At 36.4% G+C, this 26,427-nt stretch overlaps 1 protein-coding gene across 1 annotated transcript in view; it reads right to left on the bottom strand.

Moving 5' to 3' along the window:
* UBR3 (ubiquitin protein ligase E3 component n-recognin 3) overlaps positions 1-26,427 on the bottom strand; it is a 229,045-nt gene that overhangs the window by 24,854 nt on the left and 177,764 nt on the right. Inside the window, exons 32-33 of the mRNA XM_044913670.1 lie at positions 21,459-21,562; positions 4,426-4,550 (exon numbers count right to left, since the gene is read on the bottom strand). Of these exons, the coding sequence (XP_044769605.1) occupies positions 4,426-4,550; positions 21,459-21,562 (229 nt within the window). The remainder of the gene's footprint in view (positions 1-4,425; positions 4,551-21,458; positions 21,563-26,427) is intronic.

The raw sequence follows: 26,427 nt of genomic DNA, 5'->3' as shown, positions 1-26,427 counted from the left end.
GTAAAATATAAGACTTGAGTAAACACTATAGGATATATGTTTATCCTGACAGTCTGATAAGCACTAAATGTCTGAACTACAGAATTTGTTATTTGATGATACTTAGTCTTCCTATTGTTTCTCATAGGTTACTGTGCTCTCTTCACCTAGACAGTAAATTCCAAAATGTCAGGAACTATACTTTGTAGTTTATATGTTTCCCTTTGCATAACAAAATTCTGAGCAATAAATACCTGCTGTCTAGTTGACAGAATTTATTTTGGTAATGTTGGAGTTCTTGACCTTGGAACTTGCCTAGATAATCAATTCTTTGCATTATCTTTAAATTACTCCTCTGCTGTCATATCATTCAGCCATGTAGTGTTTTCATGTCCTGATTCTAAACTACAAAAACAGTCCTGACTCTACAACTGCACTCTTTAAATCATGTGATCCACTCCACCCTTGCCTAATTAACCAACAGGATGATCACTTGCCAAATATGATGACCTATAGGTTACATATAATTCACAACAATCAATATCCCATTAAATTCAAAACAGCAACACATTATGTTTTTAAAATTAATTTAATCGGAGTAGTTTTTAAATAGAGTTCATTTAAACTCAAAATGCAGAAGATGCAAGAGAATATTACCATGATGTTGCTGCTTATAACCAATGTGACATATTAAAGTTTCTGAAAATATACAATTCAGCCTAAAAGCTTCCTAAATTCAATATACCCTTGATTAAAAGATTTACAGAGTATAACAACAGAGAAGTATTTCAAGTCATAATACTTTCTAACTTATGGGGAAAATATCTTCCAATAAAAATAAATGATGTTGAGATCATCCAAGTAAGTTACTGAGTGATAATCAGCTTTTAAGTCATTATTATCAAAATACATCTTTTTTTTTTTTTTAAGATTTTATTTATTTATTTGAGAGAGAGAGAATGAGAGACAGAGAGCATGAGAGGGAGGAGGGTCAGAGGGAGAAGCAGACTCCCTGCCGAGCAGGGAGCCCGACGCGGGGACTCGATCCCGGGACTCCAGGATCATGACCTGAGCCGAAGCCAGTCGCTTAACCAACTGAGCCACCCAGGCGCCCCTCAAAATACATCTTAAGCACTTCTTTTACACATGGCAGGTACTATATCAGATCAGGAAGTCAAATATAATGTAATATTCACTCTTTTGTATGGAGAACTTCTGATCAGAAGATTTATTAGATAAGAAAATAATTTTATTTCATATGTAAGAAGTCTTAGGAAAGCATATTATTATATAGGCAATATTTGAATTTACAAAGAGGGTTGTAAAGCTTAAGAAGAGGATTTCTGAGACCATGGATGAAAGAACTAGAATCAAGATCAAAAGAATCCAATGGGAGGGGCACCTAGGTGGCTCAGTGGGTTAGGCATCTGCCTTCCACTCGGGTCATGGTCCCGGGGTCCTGGGACCAAGCCTCTTGTGGGGCTCCCTGCTCAGTGGGGAGTCTGCTTCTCCTTCTTCCTCTGTCCCTCCCCCCTCTTGTGTTCTCTCTCTCACTCTCCCTCTCAAATAAAGTCCTAAGGAAAAAAAAAGAATCCAATGGGAGAGATGGCAAAGGAATGTGGGCTAAATAAAGAAAAGGATCAGAGGTTGAGAGATACAATAGTTAGGTGTGGGGCAGATGCTTTGTCTAAATTATAGTAGTTCTTCAAATTTTGGGAGTGACAGGAACTTTGAGTATATACTGGATGCTATGGTCCCACTCCCCAGCAAAACAAAACAAAACAAAACAAAAGGAAAGGAAAAGACCTCAGATTATGAAACCCCGGTATAGTCTTTTAACAGAAATTCCACTAACCAAAAGAACACAATTTATACTAACTGTAATAATGATTTTTCCAGCACAACTAAACCTCATTATCCTTTAAAAATACATAGTACGTATTTTTTTTATTGCCCTGGACCAGATTAGAGCTGGCAAAAATCTGTTTTCACTGGAATTATCATACCTGAGGATAAGAAAATGAGGGATGGAATGAATAAGTGAGACTCAATGAAGAAAGGAAAGAAGTAAAGAAGGGGGTGAGAGAAGGAAGGAAGAAGTAAAGGAAGAAGGAAATTAAAAAAAAAAAGAATGAATGATACAGAACAGTTACAGAAATCACAATGATATATTTCATTACTTGTAAACATTGTTTTTGCTATTATTTACAATCTGCTATATATCTAAATGTTTAGATCTATTATAGAAAAAGCTAGCAACATGTGGCAAACCAACCAACAAAATAACCATTATTTTTTGTTTCCATTCACTAAAAGCAATTTATATGGCTATAAACTTCTAATTTATGTTCTGATAAGAATCTGCCTTACATTAAATGTTTCATTAACTATTTTTTAAAATAGCTAATAATTATCAAATTGAGAAAGAAAATTGACAGAACAGTTACCCTAAGTTAGTTCCATCATAGATTTACAACTGTCTAATTTTCTGTCATAAGGTCTCATTTTAGCAAACAATCAGATGAATATATTTAGACCTAAATAATATCAGAAAATGTTTTAAATGTGTACTGTTTCATAATCAGACAGATTATTAAAGAAATACATATGTATATTTTTAATGATTTTATTTATTTTGACACAGAGAGAGAGACAGCGAGAGAGGGAACACAAGCAGGGGGGAATGGAAGAGGGAGAAGCAGGCTTTCCGCTGAGCAGAGAGCCCAATGCAGGGCTCGATCCCAGGACCCTGGGATCATGACCTGAGCCAAAGGCAGACACTCAATGACTGAGCCACCCAGGCACCCCAAGGAAATATATTTAAACAATGACACAGCAAAGAAACCTAATACACCTGATTTGAATACTAACAATCCAAATATCAAATTACAGTGCAGAGATATTGAAAGAGTATTTAGAAAACAAGAAGGATAATGGCAGAAGGCAAAATTATCCAAGAATGAACTATTTAGTGGCAGGAGTTCAGTCTAGTATTCAGGCCAACAACTAATATCCCTAATTAAGACATAATAAACTTGTGATAATACTATATTAAATTTTTGTGCATATAATCATGGTTTGATGGGGCACTTGGCTGGCTCAGTCGTTAAGCGTCTGCCTTCGGCTCAGGTCATGATCCCAGGGTCCTGGGATCAAGCCCTGCATCGGGCTCCCCGCTCCATGGGAAGCCTGCTTCTCCCTCTCCCACTCCCCTGCATGTGTTCCCTCTCTCGCTGTGTCTCTCTCTGTCAAATAAATAAATAAAATTAAAAAAAAAAAATAATCATGGTTTGGGAGTAAACTAGTAATAAAAGTGATTATATTGAACACATTTCATTAGTGTAAGTTTTCTCTCCTTTGATATAAGTACATATGATTTTAATACAAACCTTTCAGTAAGGTTTAAAACCTCTTGAAGAGTCTATAAACCAATCAATAGGTTCAATTAACACTATACTTACTATTTTTTCCTACCAACCTCCCCAAATAAACACTGAAGTAATTTTCTTATTTTACCTACCTCTCAGCCAAACCACTAAGTCACAGTTCTTTGGCTCTATAATATCACTTTTGTTCTGAAGTCACTGAAAATACTTATGTTTAACTAAACTTGCACACTTTTTCTAAACTGTTTATGTAATTTTAATCAGAAAACTTTAAATTTGCTAAGAACTTATGTATTTTTTTTAAGAGGGGGAGTGGGGTGGGGCAGAGGGAGAGGGAGAGGAAGAGGGACAGAATCTTTAGCAGGCTCCATGCCAAGCACAGAGCCAGACATGGGGCTCAATCCCACAACCTGAGATCATGACCTGAGCCAAAATCAAGAGCTGGATGCTTAATTGACTGAGCCACCCAGGCGCCCCACTTATGTATTTTTTTTAACATGGAAAAATTATTATTTAAAGAAGCATAATTAAGAAAAGACTAGGATTTTTAAATTCCTAAGTGATGAGTCAAAAGCCATCTTTGGATTGACTGAAAATAGGAGCAAGAAGAAGAAAAGATGACAAATAAAATAGGTAAGTTTGCAGATACTTTATTACTTGCTCACTGGTTGGCACAATTTTTATAACTTCTCTAAGTTTAAGGCTTGCAAGCAAAAGCAAAACAAATAAAAAGGGGAATAAAATAAATAAAAAGGGGAAAAATAAAATAATTATATTATATAATTATTTTATAATTATATAATAATTTATTTATATAATTATTTTATAATTATATAAATAAAATGCCTAAATAAAAAGGGGAAAAGGCCAAGGTTTAGAGAGAGATGCAGAAGACCTCAGTGATTAAGGAAATATTTTTAACTTTTTTAACCTAAAGGTGCTTATTTCAATTGAAATACTAACTCATTTGCCTTCCAAACACCTAATCTCACTCACTCACATCCCCAACTTAAATGAGTTCACCAAACTACTAAATGACAAATTCAGAGAAGACACTAACCTTTTTGAGAGCTCCCGTGTGTTTCCAGGCTGACCTATCTTCCTCATTGCATTTAACTGAAAGTGCCACAAGAGCTTGTGTGTATAATAGGGTAAAAAGCACCTTCACAATGCAGGTGAAATGGTCTACAAGAGAAAGAGAAGATCATTATTCCTTTGGAATCTAGACATTTTGTACTCAAGATCATTTCACAAATATATGTCTTTCCTTAAACATGTAATTGTTTTTTGTTCAACATTTAAGTAGTTAATAAAATGAGATTATAATGTGATATTATATTTGCTAACTGATCTGAAATCATAAAAGCAAAATTCCTTTATTTATCCACAGAATATATAAATGAGAGGCATTTAGCATAGTGTAAAGTGTGCTCTGTTTTAGAAGACCAGAGTGCTAATGCCACTCAACCTTGGAACAGCTGTGTAATGTTGGCAAATCCCCTTACTGGACATTAAGTGCTTAACAACGTCTAGGAGCCAATGTTTAAAACCAGCATTTCATCCAATTCTAGTATGATATAAACCTTATAAAGAATATAACATATAATGCAGAACTTCTGAAGTAAAAAAAAAAAAAAAGGAAATACCAATATTTTAGGCACTCTGAGTTTAAAAATTCAATTTAAAACTATAACAATGCAAAAACAGTAGTAACAATACATAAAATGCCTGGTAGCTTCTGGCACATATTAGGTATTTAATAAATGATAGCTTAAAATCATAATTAATATTTACATACAGCTAATAACTTAGAAAATTTCCTCAAATGTCTCATTCAATCCTTATAACAGTCTCAACTGGACATCTGAGCTTCAAAAGGATGTGCCTCTGATAAAACGGTAATAAGCACCCAGGTCTGAACTTGAATCCATATAGATCATTTTATTGCAGATTCAGTATTCCTTCTGTCGTATTATGCTGCTCCACTAATAAATGGGTACTACCATTTAATCAGCTGCTGAAGTCAGAAACCTGTAGATATCCTTGATACTTTCCTGTTTCATTCTCCCCACATGAAAACAATCACTAAGTCCTGTCAATTCTACTTTTAATAACTATCTCAAGTCACTTCCAACACCCTGGACTAGGCTTCTAACCTTTCTTGCCTACACCTATAATCCCAGATTAATTAGTTGTGTTGGGGGTCCCCAAGACCACTTCCAGGCTGATGATGCACCAGGAGGATTCACAAGACTCAGCATATAGTCCTATGATTTATTACAGCAAGAGATATAAAGTAAAATCAAAGGCAAAAGGCACATTGGGCATAGTCCAGATGAAACTTCCAGAGTTCTTTACCAGTAGAGTAACACAGGGCATGCTTAATTCCTCCTAACAATCAGTTGTGAAAGCATGTGAGAAATTGACATCAGGGAATCTCATTAAGAGAAATTCAGTGCCCAAGGTTTTTACTGGGGGCAAGTCACATAGGCACCCTCTGCCTAGCACATATCAAAGTTCTAAACTCCCATGAGGAAAGCAGGTATGTCAGCATAAACCACTGTTTGTACAGTTTAGACACAGTGAGCCACTCTCACCAGTTCTGTGGATGGTGGAGATGATGGAGACCCTCCCTAAATCGAAGTTCCCAGATGCCAGTCAAGGCCTTTCAAAAGTTAACAGTCAGGCCTTGTATGTTTTTCCTGCACAGTGATTTATGTGCATCACCTCTTAGCCCCCTGCAATCTACTTTTTTTATTATTATTAGAGTCAGACTGATCTTTTTAAAAGAAATATTCCGTATCCTTCTACTTGGTCTCTGTACAAGTTGAAACACTCTTTCCTTCCTCATAGCCTAGCTAACTCTTAGTCAGATGACACCTTAAGGTCACTTCCTAAGGAAAATCTTTCCTGATTTTAAAGTGAGTGAGTGGGTGTGTGCATGCATACACACATTACTCATGTTGATAGGTTGGGATGGGAACTTGACATAGCTGAGCAAGTCAGAGTGCCTATCTGGGATCTTTCTAACTAGAGGTAAATGGAAGGTATAAAGATGTGAGTCTAGAAGTGTCAGAGGTCATGCTCCTGGTCTATGGCAGAGACTGTCTAAAGTAACACTGAATGAAGCAGACCCACAGAGGGGAGAGACCCAAGATGGCAAAAACCCTGCCAGCATCCACAGCCCTTGTTCTGGTAATTCCCAAGACTACCCTCAACTCCTACAGTTTGGTAATGTGAGTCCATCAGTGCTCTTCCTCTGTGCTTATAAGCTAGCTCTAAGTGGATTTCTGAATGTCCTAACAGCTAGATGATAAACATATGCCAGGATACAGACATTAAGACCTTACAATCTGGATAGAGAGAGACAGACAGATGGCTACACATATTCATACGGTATACAGGAAGAAAATAAGAGGAGGAACTAATGGAGATCAAGGGCAGGGCATAGAAAAAAAGTAAAGTCTCCTGTACCAACCAGGAAAGGTAAGTCTTGAATAACAAAGAGAAATAAGCCATTTCATAAGGAAGGCAGGGGCAGGGAGAGTAAAGAAAAGGGGATTCCAGACAGATGAAGGCATTTTTATGAGGGCACAAAAAAAGCCTAAGGTTTACAAGAATTGTAAACTGTTCAATGTAACTAGAATACAAGTAGTGATTTTTGAGAGATGAAGCTAGAAAATCAATCTTCATGCTAAAGAGGAAAGGTTGTGAACTATAGGCTACCTGTCTGGAGCCTACAGAGATGTTTGGTTTGCCTTTACCCTGTTTAGTTTTTAGTTACTGACATTTAAAAATAGGATATTTCTGGAAGGAAAACTTCCAAATTCATTTTATGAGGCCACCATTACCTTGATCCCAAAACCAGACAAAGACCCCATTAAAAAGGAGAACTACAGACCAATATCCCCGATGAACATGGATGCAAAAATTCTCACCAAAATACTAGCCAATAGGATCCAACAGTACATTAAAAGGATTATTCACCACGACCAAGTGGGATTTATCCCCGGGCTGCAAGGTTGGTTCAACATCCGCAAATCAATCAACGTGATACAATACATTAACAAAAGAACAAGAATCATATGATCCTCTCAATAGATGCAGAAAAAGCATTTGACAAAGTACAGCATCCTTTCTTGATCAAAACTCTTCAGAGTATAGGCATAGAGGGTACATACCTCAATATCATAAAAACCATCTATGAAAAACCTACAGCAAATATCATTCTCAATGGGGAAAAACTGAGAGCTTTCCCCCTAAGGTCAGGAACGCGGCAGGGATGTCCACTATCACCACTGCTATTCAACATAGTATTAGAAGTCCTAGCCACAGCAGTCAGACAACAAAAAGAAATCAAAGGCATCCAAATTGGCAAAGAAGAAGTCAAACTCTCACTCTTTGCAGATGATATGATACTTTATGTGGAAAACCCCAAAGACTCCACCCCAAAACTGCTAGAACTCATACAGGAATTCAGTAAAGTGGCAGGATATAAAAGCAATGCACAGAAGTCAGTGGCATTCCTATACACCACCACCAAGAAAGAAGAAAGAGAAATTAAGGAGTTGATCCCATTTACAATTGCACCCAAAACCATAAGATACCTAGGAATAAATCTAACCAAAGAGGCAAAGGATCTGTACTCAGAAAACTATAAAATACTCAATGCAATCCCCATCAAAATACCATCCACTTTTTTCAAAGAAATGGAACAAATAATCCTAAAATTTGTATGGAACCAGAAAAGACCCCGAATAGCCAGAGGAATGTTGAAAAAGAAAAGCAAAGCTGGCGGCATCACAATTCCAGACTTCAAGCTCTATTACAAAGCTGTAATCATCAAGACAGTATGGTACTGGCACAAAAACAGACACATAGATCAATGGAACAGAATAGAGAGCCCAGAAATGGACCCTCACCTCTATGGTCAACTCATCTTTGACAAAGCAGGAAAGAATGTCCAATAGAAAAAAGACAGTCTCTTCAACAAATGGTGTTGGGAAAATTGGATAGCCACATGCAGAAGAATGAAACTGGACCATTTCCTTACACCACACACAAAAATAGACTCCAAATGGTTGAAAGACCTCAATGTGAGACAGGAATCCATCAAAATCCTAAAGGAGAACACAGGCAGCAACCTCTTCGACCTCAGCCGCAGCAACTTCTTCCTAGAAACATCGCCAAAGGCATGGGAAGCAAGGGCAAAAATGAACTATTGGGACTTCATCAAGATAAAAAGCTTTTGCAAAGCAAAGGAAACAGTCAACAAAACCAAAAGAACCGACAGAATGGGAGAAGATATTTGCAAATGACATATCAGATAAAGGGCTAGTATCCAAAATCTATAAAGAACTTATCAAACTCAACACCCAAAGAACAAAGAATCCAATCAAGAAATGGGCAGAAGACATGAACAGACATTTTTCCAAAGAAGACATCCAAATGGCCAACAGACACATGAAAAATGCTCAACATCGCTCGGCATCAGGGAAATCCAAATCAAAACCTCAATGAGATACCACCTCACACCAGTCAGAATGGCTAAAGTTAACAAGTCAGGAAATGACAGATGTTGGCGGGATGTGGAGAAAGGGGAACCCTCCTACACTGTTGGTGGGAATGCAAGCTGGTGAAGCCACTCTGGAACACAGTATGGAGGTTCCTCAAACAGTTGAAAATAGAGCTACCATATGATCCAGCAATTGCACTACTGGGTATTTACCCCAAAGATACAAAAGTAGGGATCCGAAAGTATACGTGCACCCCGATGTTTACAGCAGCAATGTCCACAATAGCCAAACTGTGGAAAGAGCCAAGATGTCCATCGACAGATGAATGGATAAAGAAGATGTGGTATATATATACAATGGAATATTATGCAGCCATCAAAAGGAATGAGATCTTGCCATTTGCAACGATGTGGATGGAACTGGAGGGTATTATGCTGAGCGAAATAAGTCAAACAGAGAAAGACATGTATCATATGACCTGATATGAGGAATTCTTAATCTCAGGAAACAAACTGAGGGTTGCTGGAGTGGTGGGGGGTGGAAGGGATGGGGTGGCTGGGTGATAGACACTGGGGAGGTTATGTGCTCTGGTAAGTGCTGTGAATTATGCAAGACTGTTGAATCTCAGATCTGTACCTCTGAAACAAATAATGCAATATATGTTAAGAAAAAAAAAAAAAAGAAGATAGCAGGAGGGGAAGAATGAAGGGGGGGAAATCAGAGGGGTAGACGAACCATGAGATGGACTCTGAGAAACAAACTAGGGTTCTAGAGGGGAGGGGGGTGGGAGGATGGGTTGGCCTGGTGATGGGTATTGAGGAGGGCACATTCCGCATGGGCACTGGGTGTTATGCACAAACAATGAATCATGGAACACTATATCTAAAACTAATGATGTAATGTATGGGGATTAACATAACAATAAAAAAATAAAAATAAAAATAAAAATAGGATATTTCTTATAAAAGTCCCCAATTCCCCTTGTTCTCAAAAAACAGGAAGATCTGACAATACTGGGCCCACATTCTTACATGTCAACAATGATCTGGAGCTGAGTGATAACTGTCCTCTTCAGCCAAGCATACGTTCTAGAGAATTGTCACAGTCTCCCACTCCCAATTATATCAAACCAAAGACTGTTTTCACAAGGAATCAGTATATAACATTATTGTTAAGAATGAATTTAGGCTATGAAGCCAAATTGTCTAGATTTAAATTCTGACTCTTCAGATCTTAGGCAGATTAGTAATATACTCTTCCTTTTATTTTGTCATCTATTTAATGGAGATAATAATCTAACCTACCTTAAAGGGATTAAGTGAAATAAAGTTTATACTTAAATGCTTAAAACAGTAAATAGCAATGACAATCAGTAAATATCTGTTGTTATTAATATTAGTATTTGTTACCTGGTTGATTATCTATAGGCATTTGATTTATAGCCCCTAGACTGGCCAATGGAAGCCACTGAAGAACTTTAAGCATGAGAATGCTAATATCAGATTTGCATTTTAAAATAGTCACTGTTGGTACAGGGTTAAGATGGTGGAGGAGTAGGGCAACCCGAAGCTTACCTCTTCCCTCAAAAACAGCTAGATAAATATCAATCTATCCAAATGTCATTCAGAACACCCAAAAAAATCGATCTGAGGACTGAGAAAACAAAGCTGCATGGCTACAAGCAGAAAAAGTGACCACCTCATGGAAGGTAGGATCTGCAGAGAGTTGATTTGGGGGAGAAAAGAGCCATGGGAGCTGTGGAGGGGAGGAGCCCCGATCGCAGAGAGAGGAGCGAAAGAGAAAGAAAGAGAGAGAGTGAAGAAAGAGTAAAAACACACACAGGGGACTGCACCAGAAAACTCTTCCCCAAAACCACTGATTGAGAAAAGAAGAAAGTTTAAATACTGAGTTTTTTATAAATAGCAGAGTGCAGAGTCTGAAGTTTCAAAGGTCAGCACCATCGCCAAGGTCACGCCTCTTGGCCTTAGTGGTACTCCTGTGGGGAAGGAGGGTGGAAACCAGGGAGTGGGCAGCGTGGTCTGAGGATCCCCTGGGTCCCACAGGAAGAAACAGTTCCCCTGCTTGGTGTGTATTTGGTAGAGGTGATATGGCCTCTCCGGGGGCAAAAGACCCTGCAGGTGCCATTGAGCTACCCTCTTCACCAGCACAGGAACAAAGAAGCTGGCTGAGGGCAGCAAACCTTGGCAGCGGCTTTGTGCTACGATTTATCATAAACTCCAAACCATTGTGGAGTCGTGTGACTGTTTTTGGGGACTAGCTGGCACCAGCCACAGAGCAGCAAGATCCTCCCCCAGAAGATCAGTGCAGGTCCAGCTTCAGGGGGTCTCTGAAGTTTGGAGTTTTGAAATTTAGCCATGCCTGAGATAAAATACAGGAGTGCTGTACCACCTGGCAGGCATTCAGCTTGGACACAGACAGGGTGAAGGCAGGGATCTGATGGAAGCGGGGGACACAGGAAGGGTAATTGTTTGCTTGTCTGTGAGGGTTTCCTGAGGAGTGATGGGCATGAGCTCTCAGTCCTGAGACGACAGAGTGGGTTGAATCCATCCCCCGCCCCCACCAACCCTGTCCCCCAACAACACTGACCAACTTCAGCGACCAAAACAGCACCATCAAATGGAAGCCAGAGCTGCTTACACCAAGCCCCACCTCCCTGCACCCTACAGGTGCATCTCCACTAGGGCAAGTCCACCTAAGAATCAGAGCAGCAGGCTACTCCACCAGAAGACCAGCACAAACCCCTTGTCCACAGCAAGTCTAACGATCATAGAGAGCTTTAAAGCTTCAGCTCTAGGAGAAGCACGATCTAGCTTCCTTTGGGGTTTTCTTGGGTTTTTGGTTTTCTTTTTTGTTTTTGATACAGAAAAAGCAATTTTTTTATTTGTTAAATCAAGCTTCTCTTAACAAGCAGACCAAAACACACCTAGGATCTAGCTTTCCTTTATTTTTTTTAATTTTTTTTTTATTTGGACCTCCAAAATGACAAGATGGAGGAATTCACCCCAAAAGAAAGAAAAGGAAGAAGTAACAGAAGAAGTAACAGCCAGGGATTTAATCAAAACAGATTATAAGTAAGATGTCTAAACTAGAATTTGAAATAACAATTATAAGGATACCAGCTGGACTTGAAAAAAAAACCATAGAAGACACTTGAGAATCCCTTACTACAGAGATAAAAGAACTAAAAACTAGTCAGGCTGAAATTTTTTTAAAAATGCTATAACTGAGATGTAAATCCGAATGGATACCATGACAACAAGGATGGATGAACCAGAGGAATGAATCAGTGATGTAGAAGATAAAATTATGGAAAATAATGAAACTAAGAAGAGGGAAAGAAAGGTATTGGGTCACGAATGTAGACATAGGAAACTCAGCGACTCCTTAAAGTGTAATAACATTCATATCATAGAAGTCCCAGAAGATGAAGAGAGACAAAAAGGGGCAGAAGGTTTGTTTGAGCAAATTATTGTTGAAAACTTCCCCAAATCTGGGGAAAGAAACAGACGTCAAAATCCATTAGAGAGAACTCCCATTAAATTCAACAAAAGCTGGCCATCACCAAGACACATCATAGTCAAATTCACAAAATAAACATACAAGGAAAGAATCCTGAAAGCAGCAAGGGGAGAAAAGTGCTTAACTTACAAGGGAAGACAGATCAGGTTCACAGCAGATCTGTCCACAGAAACTTGACAGGCCAGAAGAATGTGGCAGGATTTATTCAACATGCTAAATGGGAAAAATACGTAACCAAGAATACTTTATCCAGCAAGGCTATCATTCAAAATAGGAGAGATAGTTTCCCAGACAAACAAAAAGTAAAGGCATTTGTGACCACTAAATCAGCCCTGCAAGATATATTAAAGGGGACTCTTTGAGTGGGGGGAAAATAAGACCAAAAGCAACAAAGAGTAGAAAGGAATAGAGAACATCTCCAAAAACACCACCTTTACAGGTAACACAGTGTTTCTAAATTCATATCTATCAATAATCACTCTGAATGTAAATGGACTAAATGCTCCAAACAAAAGACACAGGGTATCAGAATGGATAAAAAAACAAGACCCATCTAAAATATTCACGGCTGCTTCTTAGGAGAAAGGGACTGAAACAAGACAAGATTAGTGGCAAGACAACCTATTAGCAGATAGCAAAAGTACCACAAATGAGAAATTAGATGACCTGAGCTAAGGGAGAATAATGATGATGGAGAGAATGAGTTAAATTAGAGAAATTTAAATGATAAAAAAGACAGGATTTGGTAACCCTCTGAAGGTAGAGAATGATGGTAGTCTCTCACTGTAAAGTAATGGTCTTCAGTGTTCACCTTCAGGTGATTTGATAGTGGGGTTTTGGTTTTGGGTTTTTTAAAAGCACACTGACTGAGAGAGAGTAGATGTCCAATTTCCCTTTCCTTTTAAAATGTTGATAATTGGATTTGAAAGGCTTTGTTTTCTGTTGCAACCTTAGAAGATAGCAACCGATGGACCCAATGTACATCTTATATGAGTGATTCCTTGTTTTCTTCCAAGTCCCTAAAAAAAATGATTTCACATGGTAAGCATTTAGTAAATATTGGATGAATGAGTGAATGTGGGAACTTAAGCATAAGCTGTGACTTTAAACTGCCATTTGAAATACTTGAAAAATGATGATAAAGCAGAAAAAAATGACTGAAACCCGAAATTAATACTTTGCTGCACTGAAAAGCTAAGATTGTGCTTATAGTAGCTGTTATTTTCCTTAAATATATTACTTTTTTTTAAGCAAGAAAAGAAATGTGGTTTAAAATGAGAGGGCATTATATATGAGTGGTATTTCTGGGCATTACTTTACTTGAAATGCCTGTGCAAACAGACTGTACACTTTATAGTGCTACCGCATGACAGGAAAAAGGGGTGGGGGAACATGGTGCTGTGAAGGCTGCTCAATAATGGAAAACTGATCACATAAGATACAAGAGTTCAGTATGGAAGAAACGTTAGCCTGGAGCTCTTTAAAAAGTGAATTTTTTCTTAGGATCAAAAATGAAAATTATATTCCTTACTTCCTATTCTAAACGTCTGTGAACTGAAGTTTCTTTTTTTTAGGGGGAAGGGGCAGAGGAAGAGGGAGAGAGAGAATCTTAAGCAGGCTCCATGCCCAGCATGGAGCCAGACACAGGGCTCTATCTCTCGACCCTGAGATCATGAGCTGAGATGAAATCAAGAGTCAGACACCCAGCTGACTGAGCCACCCAGGCACCCATGTGAAATGAAGTTTCTGAACTCCTGGACAGGTGCCATATCTACCTCATTATACTATTTGAGAACATGAAGTCATTGGTTTTGTTATTTACATTCAATTTATCATTTTTTAAAAATCTTAAAAGAGTTCATAACTCATTAAATTAAAACATTTTAAATAGAAAATGTGTAAATCTTTGCCTCTATTTCTGACTTAATTTCATCAAGATAAAATCCTAAAAAAAAGGGTACTTCTTTTAGAGATACATATTAAAGACTATATAGATGAAATGACATGATGTCCGGGAGTTGCTTTGAAATAACCCAGGGTAGGAGGGAGGATGGAATAGGAGAGAATATAAATAAAACAAGATTGGCCATGAGTTGATAATTGGTGGGTACATGGAGGTTCATTAAACTCTGCTCTTTATTGTTATATATGGCTGAAATATTCTAAAATAAACAGTTTATTCTTATTTATAAAGCATTGGCTTGTAACAAAGCAAGACTGAAATATTTCCTTTCTTAAAGTGAATGGAAATAATAAGCAACCTTCTATCTCTGGATGCTGGATGCAGAAGATAGTCTATAATCACTAGTACCAGATGTTCCACTGAATCCTGGAATCTCTATCCTATAAGGCATGACTGAAGAGAATCGTGATACTCAATGACGTGGAAAAGAACAACAACATGATCCAAATCTGAGTAATTGACCCTTCCTAAAAAAGATGATGATTTTATGTTTTAAATCCCAGAGGTTCAAAAGAAGGAAGAACTTTAGCCAAAGGTATGTAAGTTTTGTGTGGAACTTCCAAGAGGACTTCTTAAAAGAGAGGGTGAAGTTCCTCTCCCAACTCTCCATCCTGCTGCCTTATTAAACAAGACTATGATGGCTGCAACTCCTGCAACTTCCTTGAAACACGAAGGTGAGAGCCACATCATAGGGCTACAGTGCTGTGAAGTAGAAGGACCTGACCTGCCTACCTTCAGACTTCCTTCTACATGAAAAAATAAAAATGTCTATATTACTTAAGCTACTTTGTTATTTGGGGTTTCTTTTCTGTTATACACAGCCAAACCTGATCCTAAGTTATAAAAGAACTAAACATGCATACCTGAAAATAGGGACATATCATAACCAGGAGTCCACAGGAGAATACTTACTTTTAAGCTTATTTTTTGGAGGCCAGTGGTATGATGGGTATAATAAATTAATAATAAATATTAATAAATAATATAATATTCATTTAGCCATTATAAATTAACTAGATCAATTTTCTTGACTCATATTTTAGTAAACAATTTGAGAATATGTTTCTACTGAATTTAATCTACTACATTCAATTAATTCAATGTATTACATCTTCTTTTGGCATTAACTTCACCTTCTATTGAGGGCTAGCTCCAATAGTTGTCATCTCATGATAAGGGAGATGCACCTGTTACAGCTCTCAGACACTAATACAGTAGGTCCCTTACAATCAACTGAACTATTTTTCTCTTCAGATAAATATTAATTATAGAAATAAGTCTATTTCTATAATCGAGTTTCCTTCATTTTAGCTTTCAGATTTATGTAATTATGCATACATGTAAAATATTTAAATACAATATCTTAAAAAAAAAGTAAACTATCTATCTTGAAGACTTTATAAAACAAAGTAAAATTGTTTATATTTCAAAACATAATACTACTAGTATAATTAGAAGAGCACAGTCAGGGCAAACCAACATAACTCCAAAGCAACAATTTCCCTAAAATAAGGAAAACTAACCAAAGTAACACATAAAACCTAAACAGCTTATAACTAATTTTGCAAAGAGATGAAATTCAATAAGGCTAATTAAAAGGTATATGTTTTAGGGCACCTGGGTGGCTCAGTTGGTTAAGCGACTGCCTTCGGCTCAGGTCATGATCCTGGAGTCCCTGGATCGAGTCCCGCATCGGGCTCCCTGCTCGGCAGGGAGTCTGCTTCTCCCTCTGACCCTCCCCCCTCTCATGTGCTCTCTCTCTCAAATAAATAAAATCTTTAAAAAAAAAAAAAAAAGGTATATGTTTTAAAGACTGCAAAATAAATAATGAAATTCAAATACATAGCCAAACCCCAAAAAAGATACATTCAAAAATATATGAAATTTGGCAGTTCCTCAAGAAGTTAAACATAGAATGACCATGACCCAGCAAACCCACTTTTAGCTATGTACAAAAGAACTAAAGACAGGTATTCAAACAAAAACAGGTATTCAAACAGTAGCACTATTCTTATGAGCCAAATGGTAGAAACAATCAAAATGTCTATCAAATGATGACTGGATAAACAAAATGTGGCATAGCCCTGTAATGAAATATTACTTAGCCATGAAGAGAAATGAAGTACAACACATACTACATCATGGATGAACCGTGAACACATTAAGTGAAAGCAGCTAGACACAAAAGGCCACATATTGTATAATTCTATTAATATGAAATATCTAGTACAGGCAAATCCATAGAGTAAGAAAGCAGATTAGTGGTTTCTAGAGGCTGGGGAAAGAAGAAACGGAAGTGATTGCCTAATGGATACAAAGTTTCTCTCTGGGCTGATGAAAATGTTCTGGAGCTAGATAATGGTGATGGTTGCACAATATACGAATGTACTGAACTATACATTTAAAAATTGTTAAAAAGGTGAATTTTATGTTTGTTTTTTTTTTTAAAAAAGGTTTAATTATTTATTTTCGAGAGAAAGTGCACACACGAGCTGGGTGAGGGGCAGAGGGAGGAGAGAGAATCTCAAGCAGACTCGACACTAACCATGGAGCCCGATGTGGGACTCAATCCCAGGACCCTGAGATCATAACCTGAGTCGAAATCAAGAGTCGGCAACTTAATCAACTGAGCCACCCAGGTGTCCCGTGTAAAGTTTTATGCGTTTTATATTTAAAAACAATCCAAAATTACCAGACAGATTTAACGGATATACTCAGAACATTTCATCCTAAAACAACAGAATAATATTCAAATGCATATGGGGCATTCTCCAGAACTGATCACATATTAGGCCACAAAACAAGCCTCAACAAATTCAAAAAGATCAAAGTAACAGCATGCATCTTTTCTGACTACAACGCTATGAAACTATAAGTCAACCACAAGAAAATAACCTCAAAAGACCACAAATACATGAAGGTTAACATGCTACTAAACAATGAATGCATCAACCAGGAAATAAAAGAAGAAATTAAAAAGTACATGGAAACAAATGAAAATGAAAACACAGTGGTTCAAAATCTTTGGGACACAGCAAAAGTATTTCTAAGAGGGAAGTTTATAGCAATACAGGCCTACCTCAAGAAGAAAAAATCTTAAAAAAACAACCTAACCTTACACCTAAAGAAGCTAGAAAAAGAACAACAAACAAAACCTAAAACCAGCAAAAGGAAGGAAACAATAAAGATTAGAGCAGAAATAAATAATAGAGAAACCAAAACAACAAAAAAAATACCAATAGAACAAATCAATGAAAACAGGAACTGGTTCACTGAGGAAAAAAATCAACAAAATTGATTAACCTCTAGGCAGACTTATCAAGAAAAAAAGAGAAAGGACTCAACTAAACAGAATCACCAATGAACCAATATCACAGAAATACAATTATAAGAGAATATTATGAAAAGCTATATGCCAACAAAATTAGACAACCTAGAAGAAATGGATAAATTCCTAGAAACTTATATAAACTACAAAAACTGAAACAGGAAGAAACAGAAAATTTAGACAGACTGATTACCAGCAAAGAAACTGAATCAGTAATCAAAAACCTCACAACAAACAAAAGTCCAGGACCAGATGGCTTCACAGGTGAATTCTACCAAACATTTAAAGAAAAACTAATACCAATTCTTCTCAAATTATTTCAAAAAATGGAAAAAGAAAGAATACTTCCAAATTCATTCTATGAGGCCAGCATTACCCGATACCAAAACCAGATAAAACCACACACACACACACACACACACACACACAGAACTACAGGCCAATATCTCTAATGACTATAGATGCAAAAATCCTCAACAAAACATCAGCAAACCAAATCCAACAATGCATTAAAAAAATCATTCACCACCATCAAGTGGGATATACTCCTGGTTTGCAAGAGTGGTCCAATATTAGCAAATCAATCATTTTAATACACCACATTAATAAAAGAAAGGATAAGAACCATATGATCATTTTAATAGGTACAGAAAAGCATCTGTCAAAGTACAACATCCATTCATGATAAAAACCCTCAACAAGGTAGGTTTAGAGGTAATATAACATAATAAAGGCCATCTATGAAAAACCCACGCTAACATCATCCTCAATGGGGAAAAACTGAGAGCCTTTCCCCTAAGGTCAGGAACAAGACAAGGATGTCCACTCTCACCACTTTTATTCAACATAGTACTGGAAGTCCTACCCACAGCAATCAGACAACAAAAAGAAGTAAAAGGCATCCAATTCGGTAAGAAAGAAGTAAAACTTCCACTATTTGCAGATGACATGATATGATATATAGAAAACCTGAAAGATTCCACCAAAAAAACTGCTAGAACTGATAAATGAATTCAATAAACTCCCAGGGTACAAAATCAACATTCAGAAATCTGTGGCATTTCTCTTTTTTTTCTTCTTTGTGGCATCTCTATACACCAATAATGAAGCAGCAGAAAGAGAAATTAAGAAAATAATCCCATTTACAACTGCACCAAAAATAATAAGATACCTAGGAAAAAATCAAACCAAAGAGGTGAAAGACCTGTACTCTGAAACTAAAACACTGATGCAAGAAAGTGAAGATGACACAATGAAATGGAAAGATATTCCATGCTTATGGATTGGAAGAACAAATATTGTTAAAATATCCACACCCATTGCTTTGGGTACAAAGCAATCTACATATTTAACACAATCCCTATCAAAATATCAACAGCATTTTTCACAGAACTAGAATAAACAATCCTAAAATTTGTATAGAACTACAAAAGACCCCATATAGCCAAAGCAATCCTGAAAAGGAAAAGCAAAGCTGGAGGCATCACAATTCTGGACTTCAAGTTACATTACAAAGCTGTAGCAATTAAAACAGTACAATACTGGCACAAAAACAGACACATAAATCAATGGAGCAAATTAGAAAACCCAGAAATAAATCCACAACTATATGGTCAATTAACCTTTGGCAAAATAGGAAAGAATATCCAACGGGAAAAAGACAGTCTCTTCAACAAATGGTGTTGGGAAAACTGGACAGCAACATGCAAAAGAATGAAACTGGACCACTTTCTTACACCATACACAAAAATAAATTCAAAATGGATTGATGACCTAAATGTGAGACCTGAATCCATAAAAATCCTAGAAAAGAACACAGGCAGTAACTTCTTTGACATCAGCCATAGTAACTTCTTTCTACATATGTCTCCTGAGGCAACGGAAAGAAAAGCAAAATATACTATTGGGACTACATCAAAATAAAAAGCTCCTGCACAGTGAAGGAAATAATCAACAAAACTAAAAGACAACCTACAGAATGGGAGAAGATATTTGCAAATGACATATCTGATAAAGGGTCAGTATCCAAAATCTATACAGAATTTATACAACTACATCAGAAACTAATGATATGGTGACTAACATAATTAAAAAAAATTTTTTTAAAGAATTTATACAACTCAACACCCAAAAAACAAATAATCCAATTAAAAATGGGCAGAAGACATGAATAGACATTTTCCCAAAGAAGACATCCAGATGGCCAAAAGACACATGAAAAGATGCTCAATATCACTCATCATCAGGGAAACACAAATCAAAACTACAATGAGACAAGTTTTGGCAAGAATGTGGAGAAAAAGGAAACCTCTTGCACTGTTGGTGGGAATGCAAACTGGTGCAGCCACACTGGAAAACAGTATGGAGGTTCCTCAAAAAGTTAAAAATAGAACTACCCTATGATACAGCAACCACACTACTGGATATTTACCTGAAGAATACAAAATTCTAATTCAAAGGGATACATGCACCCCTATATTTACAGTATTATTTACAATAGCCAAGATATGGAATCAACCCAAATGTCCATCAATTGATGAATGGATAAAGAAGATGTGTGTGGGGGGGTGTATAAATACATATACATATATATTGGAATATTTGCTCAGCCATGAAAAGAATGAAATCTTGCCATTCGCAATGACATGGGTAGAGCTAGAGAGTATTACACTCAGTGAAATAAGTCAGTCAGAGAAAGACAAATACCATATGATTTCACTCATGTCAAATTCAAGAAACAAAACAAATAAGCAAAGGAAAAAAAAAAGAGAGAAGCAAACCAAGAAACAGACTCTTGACTATACTGAACACACTAATGGTTACGAGAGGGAAGGCGGGTGGGGGGAAGGATGAAATACATGATGGGGATTAAGGAGTGCACTTGGCCTTAATGAACACCAGGTGATTAAAATAAAAACTTAAAAAAAAAAATTCACAGTTTGAGTATAAAATATTATGCCTGTGTATTAATGACATTTAACTCCTCAGAGAGTCATAATTTGCATAAAATACCAATTTGCTTATGTTTAAAATAAATGATCACTTCATACTCTCAGGTAAAAAGATTTTATCAAAAGATCAAGTTGAAGTACACACAAAAAATATCTTCCCCAGTAACAAGGCCTTTATACACCTATAGATGTTCTTTCATGTTAACTCATAACACAAAAACAAAGCTTTTCACCAAAAGGGAATGGTTAATCATTTAATAGAATATTTTAAATGTCTTTAAATGAAAACTACAAAGACTATGGAACAATAATTAAAACATTGCTAATATAATATTAATGCTATTGTTATCATAGTATTAATGCTGTTAATATCAAGATAGTATATTAACACTAATTAAAAATGATGGAGTATCACATTTTGAAAAACCCTATGATTACTACTATAAAAAATATTTATGCATATAGATAGGGTAGAGGCATTAGACTGACAGTTTGCTCTTTTTTTCACATTTTTGTATTATCACTTTAAATTTTTTTAAAACAAAAGTCTTTGGGTGATTTTCCCTTATCTTTACCTTATTATTGAATAAAAACCTGAAAAGAACAGACCCATAAGGAAAAAAAAAAAACCTTTATTTCACTGTCATCTTTTTAGATATATATGATTTACTATTATTAAAAAATAATAAAGTCATTGATCTCAAAACATTTCCAACAGACTAAATATTTGTCCCCATAATTTTTAGAGTATTATGTATACTATATAGTCCAAGAATCATAATTATCAAGACATACCTTTTCGTAAGGGTTGCGGCATCATTAAGATCTGGATGAGCAAAAGGGATGTAACATCATGATAAAGAATTGGAACCTCAGGCTGTTGTTCTTCATTTCCCTGCCTAAAAGAAAAATGCATAATCACTTTAGACAATATTGTATATCTTTTCTAATTCATTTTATATTTCCCATATATGTCTATGGAACAGAAATCAAACTTTCATAAACATCTGAGAAATCTCAAAAGAAAAAGGGGCCATAGTTTTTGCTTAAAAATATAATCTTCTGTATCCATTTACTCCCTTGACTCTGCCTAATATGAAAAAATTATACAGAAAATTTATTAGATCTTACTTAAGTAAACAACTGGGATACATTAACTTGAAATGAGTCTTTTTGATTTCTTAAATTACAGAAATCAAATGAAGGATTAATTGGCACTTTAGAGGATTAGTTTCACTATAAATAGAGTGGATATAGGATACTTGCTATCACAAAGTTTGCATACAGAGTAAATGTTCACATTATTAAAAAAGAACAGGTACAGGGCGCCTGGGTGGCTCAGATGGTTAAGCGTCTGCCTTCGACTCAGGTCATGATCCCAGGGTCCTGGGATCGAGTCCCGCATCGGGCTCCCTGCTCCTTGGGAGCCTGCTTCTCCCTCTGCCTCTCTCTCTCTCTCTCTGTCTGTCATGAATAAATAAATAAAATCTTTAAAAAAAAAAAAAAAAAAAAGAACAGGTACAATTCACAAGCAAGTTATATTGAAAAGGCATGATTTTTATTTTTTGTTAAGTTGTTTCAATTTTATGACTATCATAACAATTAAAAAAATCTTCAAAATTTTCAAAGTTTCAAAAAAAAAGATAATGATAGCCAAAACAGAACTTAAAACACACTATAAAAGACAAAGTAGTAAATCTTAGGAATGTATAGTACTATGAAAAACACAGAATATATTCTAAAGCTGGGGCGCCTGGGTGGCTCAGTTGTTAAGCATCTGCCTTCAGCTCAGGTCATGGTCCCAGGGTCCTGGGATCGAGCCCTCCATCGGGCTCCCTGCTCAGCGGGAAGCCTGCTTCTCCCTCCCCGACTCCCCCTGCTTGTGTTCCCTCTCTCGCTGTGTCTCTCTCTGTCAAATAAATAAAATCTTAAAAAAAAGAATATATTCTAAAGCAGATCTCATTCTAGATCTATAAGAATTTTTAAAACCCTGCAGAAGGATACATTTTTTTAATCATAGGTTTAATTTTTATGTCAGAAAGCAAAAGCAAATCTTAAGCTTCAAGAATTGAATATATTTTGAAACTATAATTCAGACTAGATTTAGGGTGAACAAAAATTATTCAACTCTTTTATTAGGCTCCATTATTCAACAAATACTGATTACTTACTATATGTCAGGCAATGGACAGCACTGCTTTGAAGCTTTTAAGTGCCAGAGGAAGACAGCTCTTTAAATGTCTCCATTCTCTACAGATATCCCTTTATTTTACTTGTCTCCCTCTCTAAAGCTAACTTTCCATTAATGCTATGAAACCTACTATTTGTCTCTCCAGTCTCTCTTTTTTATAAGACCAAAGTTCTTTTTTAAAAAATGGGGGAGGGGCTACCATTTGCTCATCTATTATTCAAATCCCCCCAAAAATGGTTTTCCACATGGCCAACAATGATCTCTTAATTACAAAATCTAGTGGACATTTTTCAATCCTTATCTTACTGACCTTTAACTCTGCATATGATTGAACATTTTTGTCTAGAAAATTCTCTTGGCTTTTGTGAAACACTATCCCAGGTTCCCTTCTAACTCTCTGATTACTTTAGTTTTCTTGACAAGTTCTTCCTCTGACTAACCTAGAAATGGTGCTGTTTCCCAAGGCTCCAATTCCCACTCTCTTTTAATATAAACGACTCATTTTGAAAGACTTCCTAACCCATGACTCCAATCACCAGCTATACACTGATGACTCCCAAGTCTGTATCTTTAGCTATGACTCTCTTAAACTCTCTATCTGAATATTCACTATCTCCACTTGTATATCTAACAGGCAGCTCAACCTGAGCATGCCTGAAACTGAACTCATGATCATTCTACTCTATTCTACACAAACAATACCCCCCTAGCCATAACCAATCTACTCTCCCTTCTATGTTCTTAGTCTTGATGTGGCTTATTTATTATAATCTCTAGCAGGTAGCACAATGTCTGAGTTAATATAATATACACACAATAAAAATATAATGAATAAATAAGGCAGGATCTTGGGGATATCCTGAACCTATCTTCTCTTACTCCATATTTAATTGTCAGTAAGTCCTAACAACTATCTTTATTCTTCTTTGTCATTCTATAGCCACTGCCTTCTCACTACTCAATCTCCCCAATTTTATGTTCTCCTAATTCATCCTCTACACTGTTAAGTACCCTGGAAAAAAGAAAAAAAGAAAAAAAGGAAACCTTTCACAGAAGCTATATCTTGTTTGCCATCATTTCCCTGATGCCTGGATTAAAACAGTTTATAAAAACCAGCGGAATAAATTTAAAAATGAAAAATGAATGGATGGCTAGATGGACAAACAGGTGGAAAAAGAGACAAAAACTGGACAGCTAAGACTACAGAGCATACAGAGAGAGATAAAATGTACTGAGGGAAGAAACATCATAGAAAATTACAAACTTAATGAGATTAGGGCCTATAAATCCTACACGTTTTTGTATTTCTCTGGTTTTACCACAGTTCCTTTAGTGAAATGAACAAAATGACTCAAAGGAAATACGCAAAGAGGATAAAACCCATTCCCAAAGAGTAAGAGGAAAGTAACACTGAAAAATCCTTGCTGACCTATGGATAAAAAAGAAAGTGGTAAGAAACAGGTCTATTAACAACTAATTAGAATAAAAATGATTTTGGGAGCGCCTGGGTGGCTCAGTTGTTAAGCGTCTGCCTTCGGCTCAGATCATGATCCCAGGGTCCTGGGATCGAGCCCCCGCATCAGGCTCCTTGCTCAGCGGGAAGCCTGCTTCTCCCTCTCCCACTCCCCCTGCTTGTGTTCCCTCTCTCGCTGTGTCTCTCTCTGTCAAATAAATAAATAAAAATCTTTAAAAAAAAAAAAAAAAGAACATGTTACTTTTGTGATATTTCTGCCAAAAGTTTATCATCTGAATCTAACCACAAGGAACTACTGAACAAAAATAAATTGAGGGAGGGGGGCCTGAGTGGCTCTGTCGTTAAGCGTCTGCCTTTGGCTCAGGTCAGGATCCCAGGGTCCTGGGATCAAGCCCCGCATCAGGCTCCCTGCTCCGTGGAAGCCTGCTTCTCCCTCTCCCACTCCCTGCTGCTTGTGTTCCCTCACTCGCTGTGTCTCTGTGTCTCTCTCTGTCAAATAAAATCTTTAAAAATATATATATAAAAGAAAATAAAAATAAATTGAGAGATTCTACAAATTGGCCTGAGCTCTTTAAAAAAAAAAAAAAAAGTCAATGTCATGAAATACAAAGAAAAAGTTGGGAACAATTTCAGATTAAAGGAAATTAAAGAGATAAGACACTCTAAATGCAAGAACAATCTTGAATTCTCTTTGCATTGCATTTGCATTTCTAGGACATTTCTGACACAACTGGCAAAATGTGAGTAGGTTCTGTATGAGATAGGGGTCAATATTATTACTTCTCATACAAATTTCCAATTAACCCAGCACCATTTATTATAAAGGTTATGCTTCCCTCACTGCTCCTCAGTGCCATCTATGCTATAAATCCAATATCCAGACATGTGTGGGTCTGGTTTGTTTTAACAAGCAAATACAAATGAACTTTCTCAGCCCCACTTGATTACACAAGTGGTGGCATAATGTACACATTTTTTTCTCCTGTATTTTTCCCTTAACATTGTATCTTGATGGGGGTCTTTCCACATGAGTAAACAAAGTGCTTTCTCACCTTCTTTCCCTTTCTTTCTTTCTTTTTTTTTTTGGTAGTTTTGTTTTAATTTACTATTGTAGGGGGGCAAAGCAATAGGACATCTGGTAGCTATATGGAAAAAAATAAAATTGGATCCATTTCTTATATCAGATATCATGATAAATTCCAAATAGAGATCCAAATGTAAAAACTGAAGTCAGAGAAGTATTAGAAGAATTGTATACCTGATAAGAGGTTAATATCCAAAATATATAAGGAATTCATACAACTCAATAGCAAAAAAACAAGCCAATTAAAAAATGAGCAGACGATCTGAATAGACATTTTCCCAAAGAATACATACAGATGACCAAAAGGTACTGAAAAGGTGCTCAACATCACTAATCATCAAGGAAATGCAAATCAAAACCACAATGAGATATCACTTCACAACTGTTAACATGGCTATTATCAAAAAGAAATACCAAGTGTTGATAAGAATGTGGAGAAAAGGAACCTTTGTGCATTGTTGGTGGGAATGTAAACTGGTACAGCCATTATAGTAAACAGTATGGAGGTTCCTCAAAAAATTAAAAATATGACTACCATATGATCCAGCAATTCCACTTCTGGGTATTTATCCAAAGGAAATAAAAACAGTAACTCAAAAAAATATATGCATCCTCAAGTTCACTACAGCTTTATTTGTAGTCACCAAGACAAGGAAACAATCCAAGTGTCCATCAATGGATGAATGGATAAAGAAAATGTAGTAGACATGCACACACACACACACACAGAGGAATATTATTCATCCATTAAAAAAAAAAGAAGGAAACCCTGCCATTTTTGACAATAAAGATGGACCTTGAGGACATTATGCTAAGTGAAATAAATCAGCCAAAGAAAGATAAATACCATATGATTTCACTTACAACTGGAATCTTTTTTAAAAAAATTAACTCATAGATAAAAAGAACAAATTGGCGCTTGTCAGAGATAGTGGACGGTGAGTGAGCAAAATGGGTGAAAGTTCCAGTTTAAAATAAATAAGTCATGGGGATGTAATGTACAGCATGGTGACTA

Source organism: Neomonachus schauinslandi, chromosome 3 (genome assembly GCF_002201575.2).
Source record: "Neomonachus schauinslandi chromosome 3, ASM220157v2, whole genome shotgun sequence".
Classification (NCBI taxonomy): Eukaryota; Metazoa; Chordata; class Mammalia; order Carnivora; family Phocidae; genus Neomonachus; species Neomonachus schauinslandi.
This window is presented reverse-complemented; position numbering and strand designations above follow the sequence as displayed.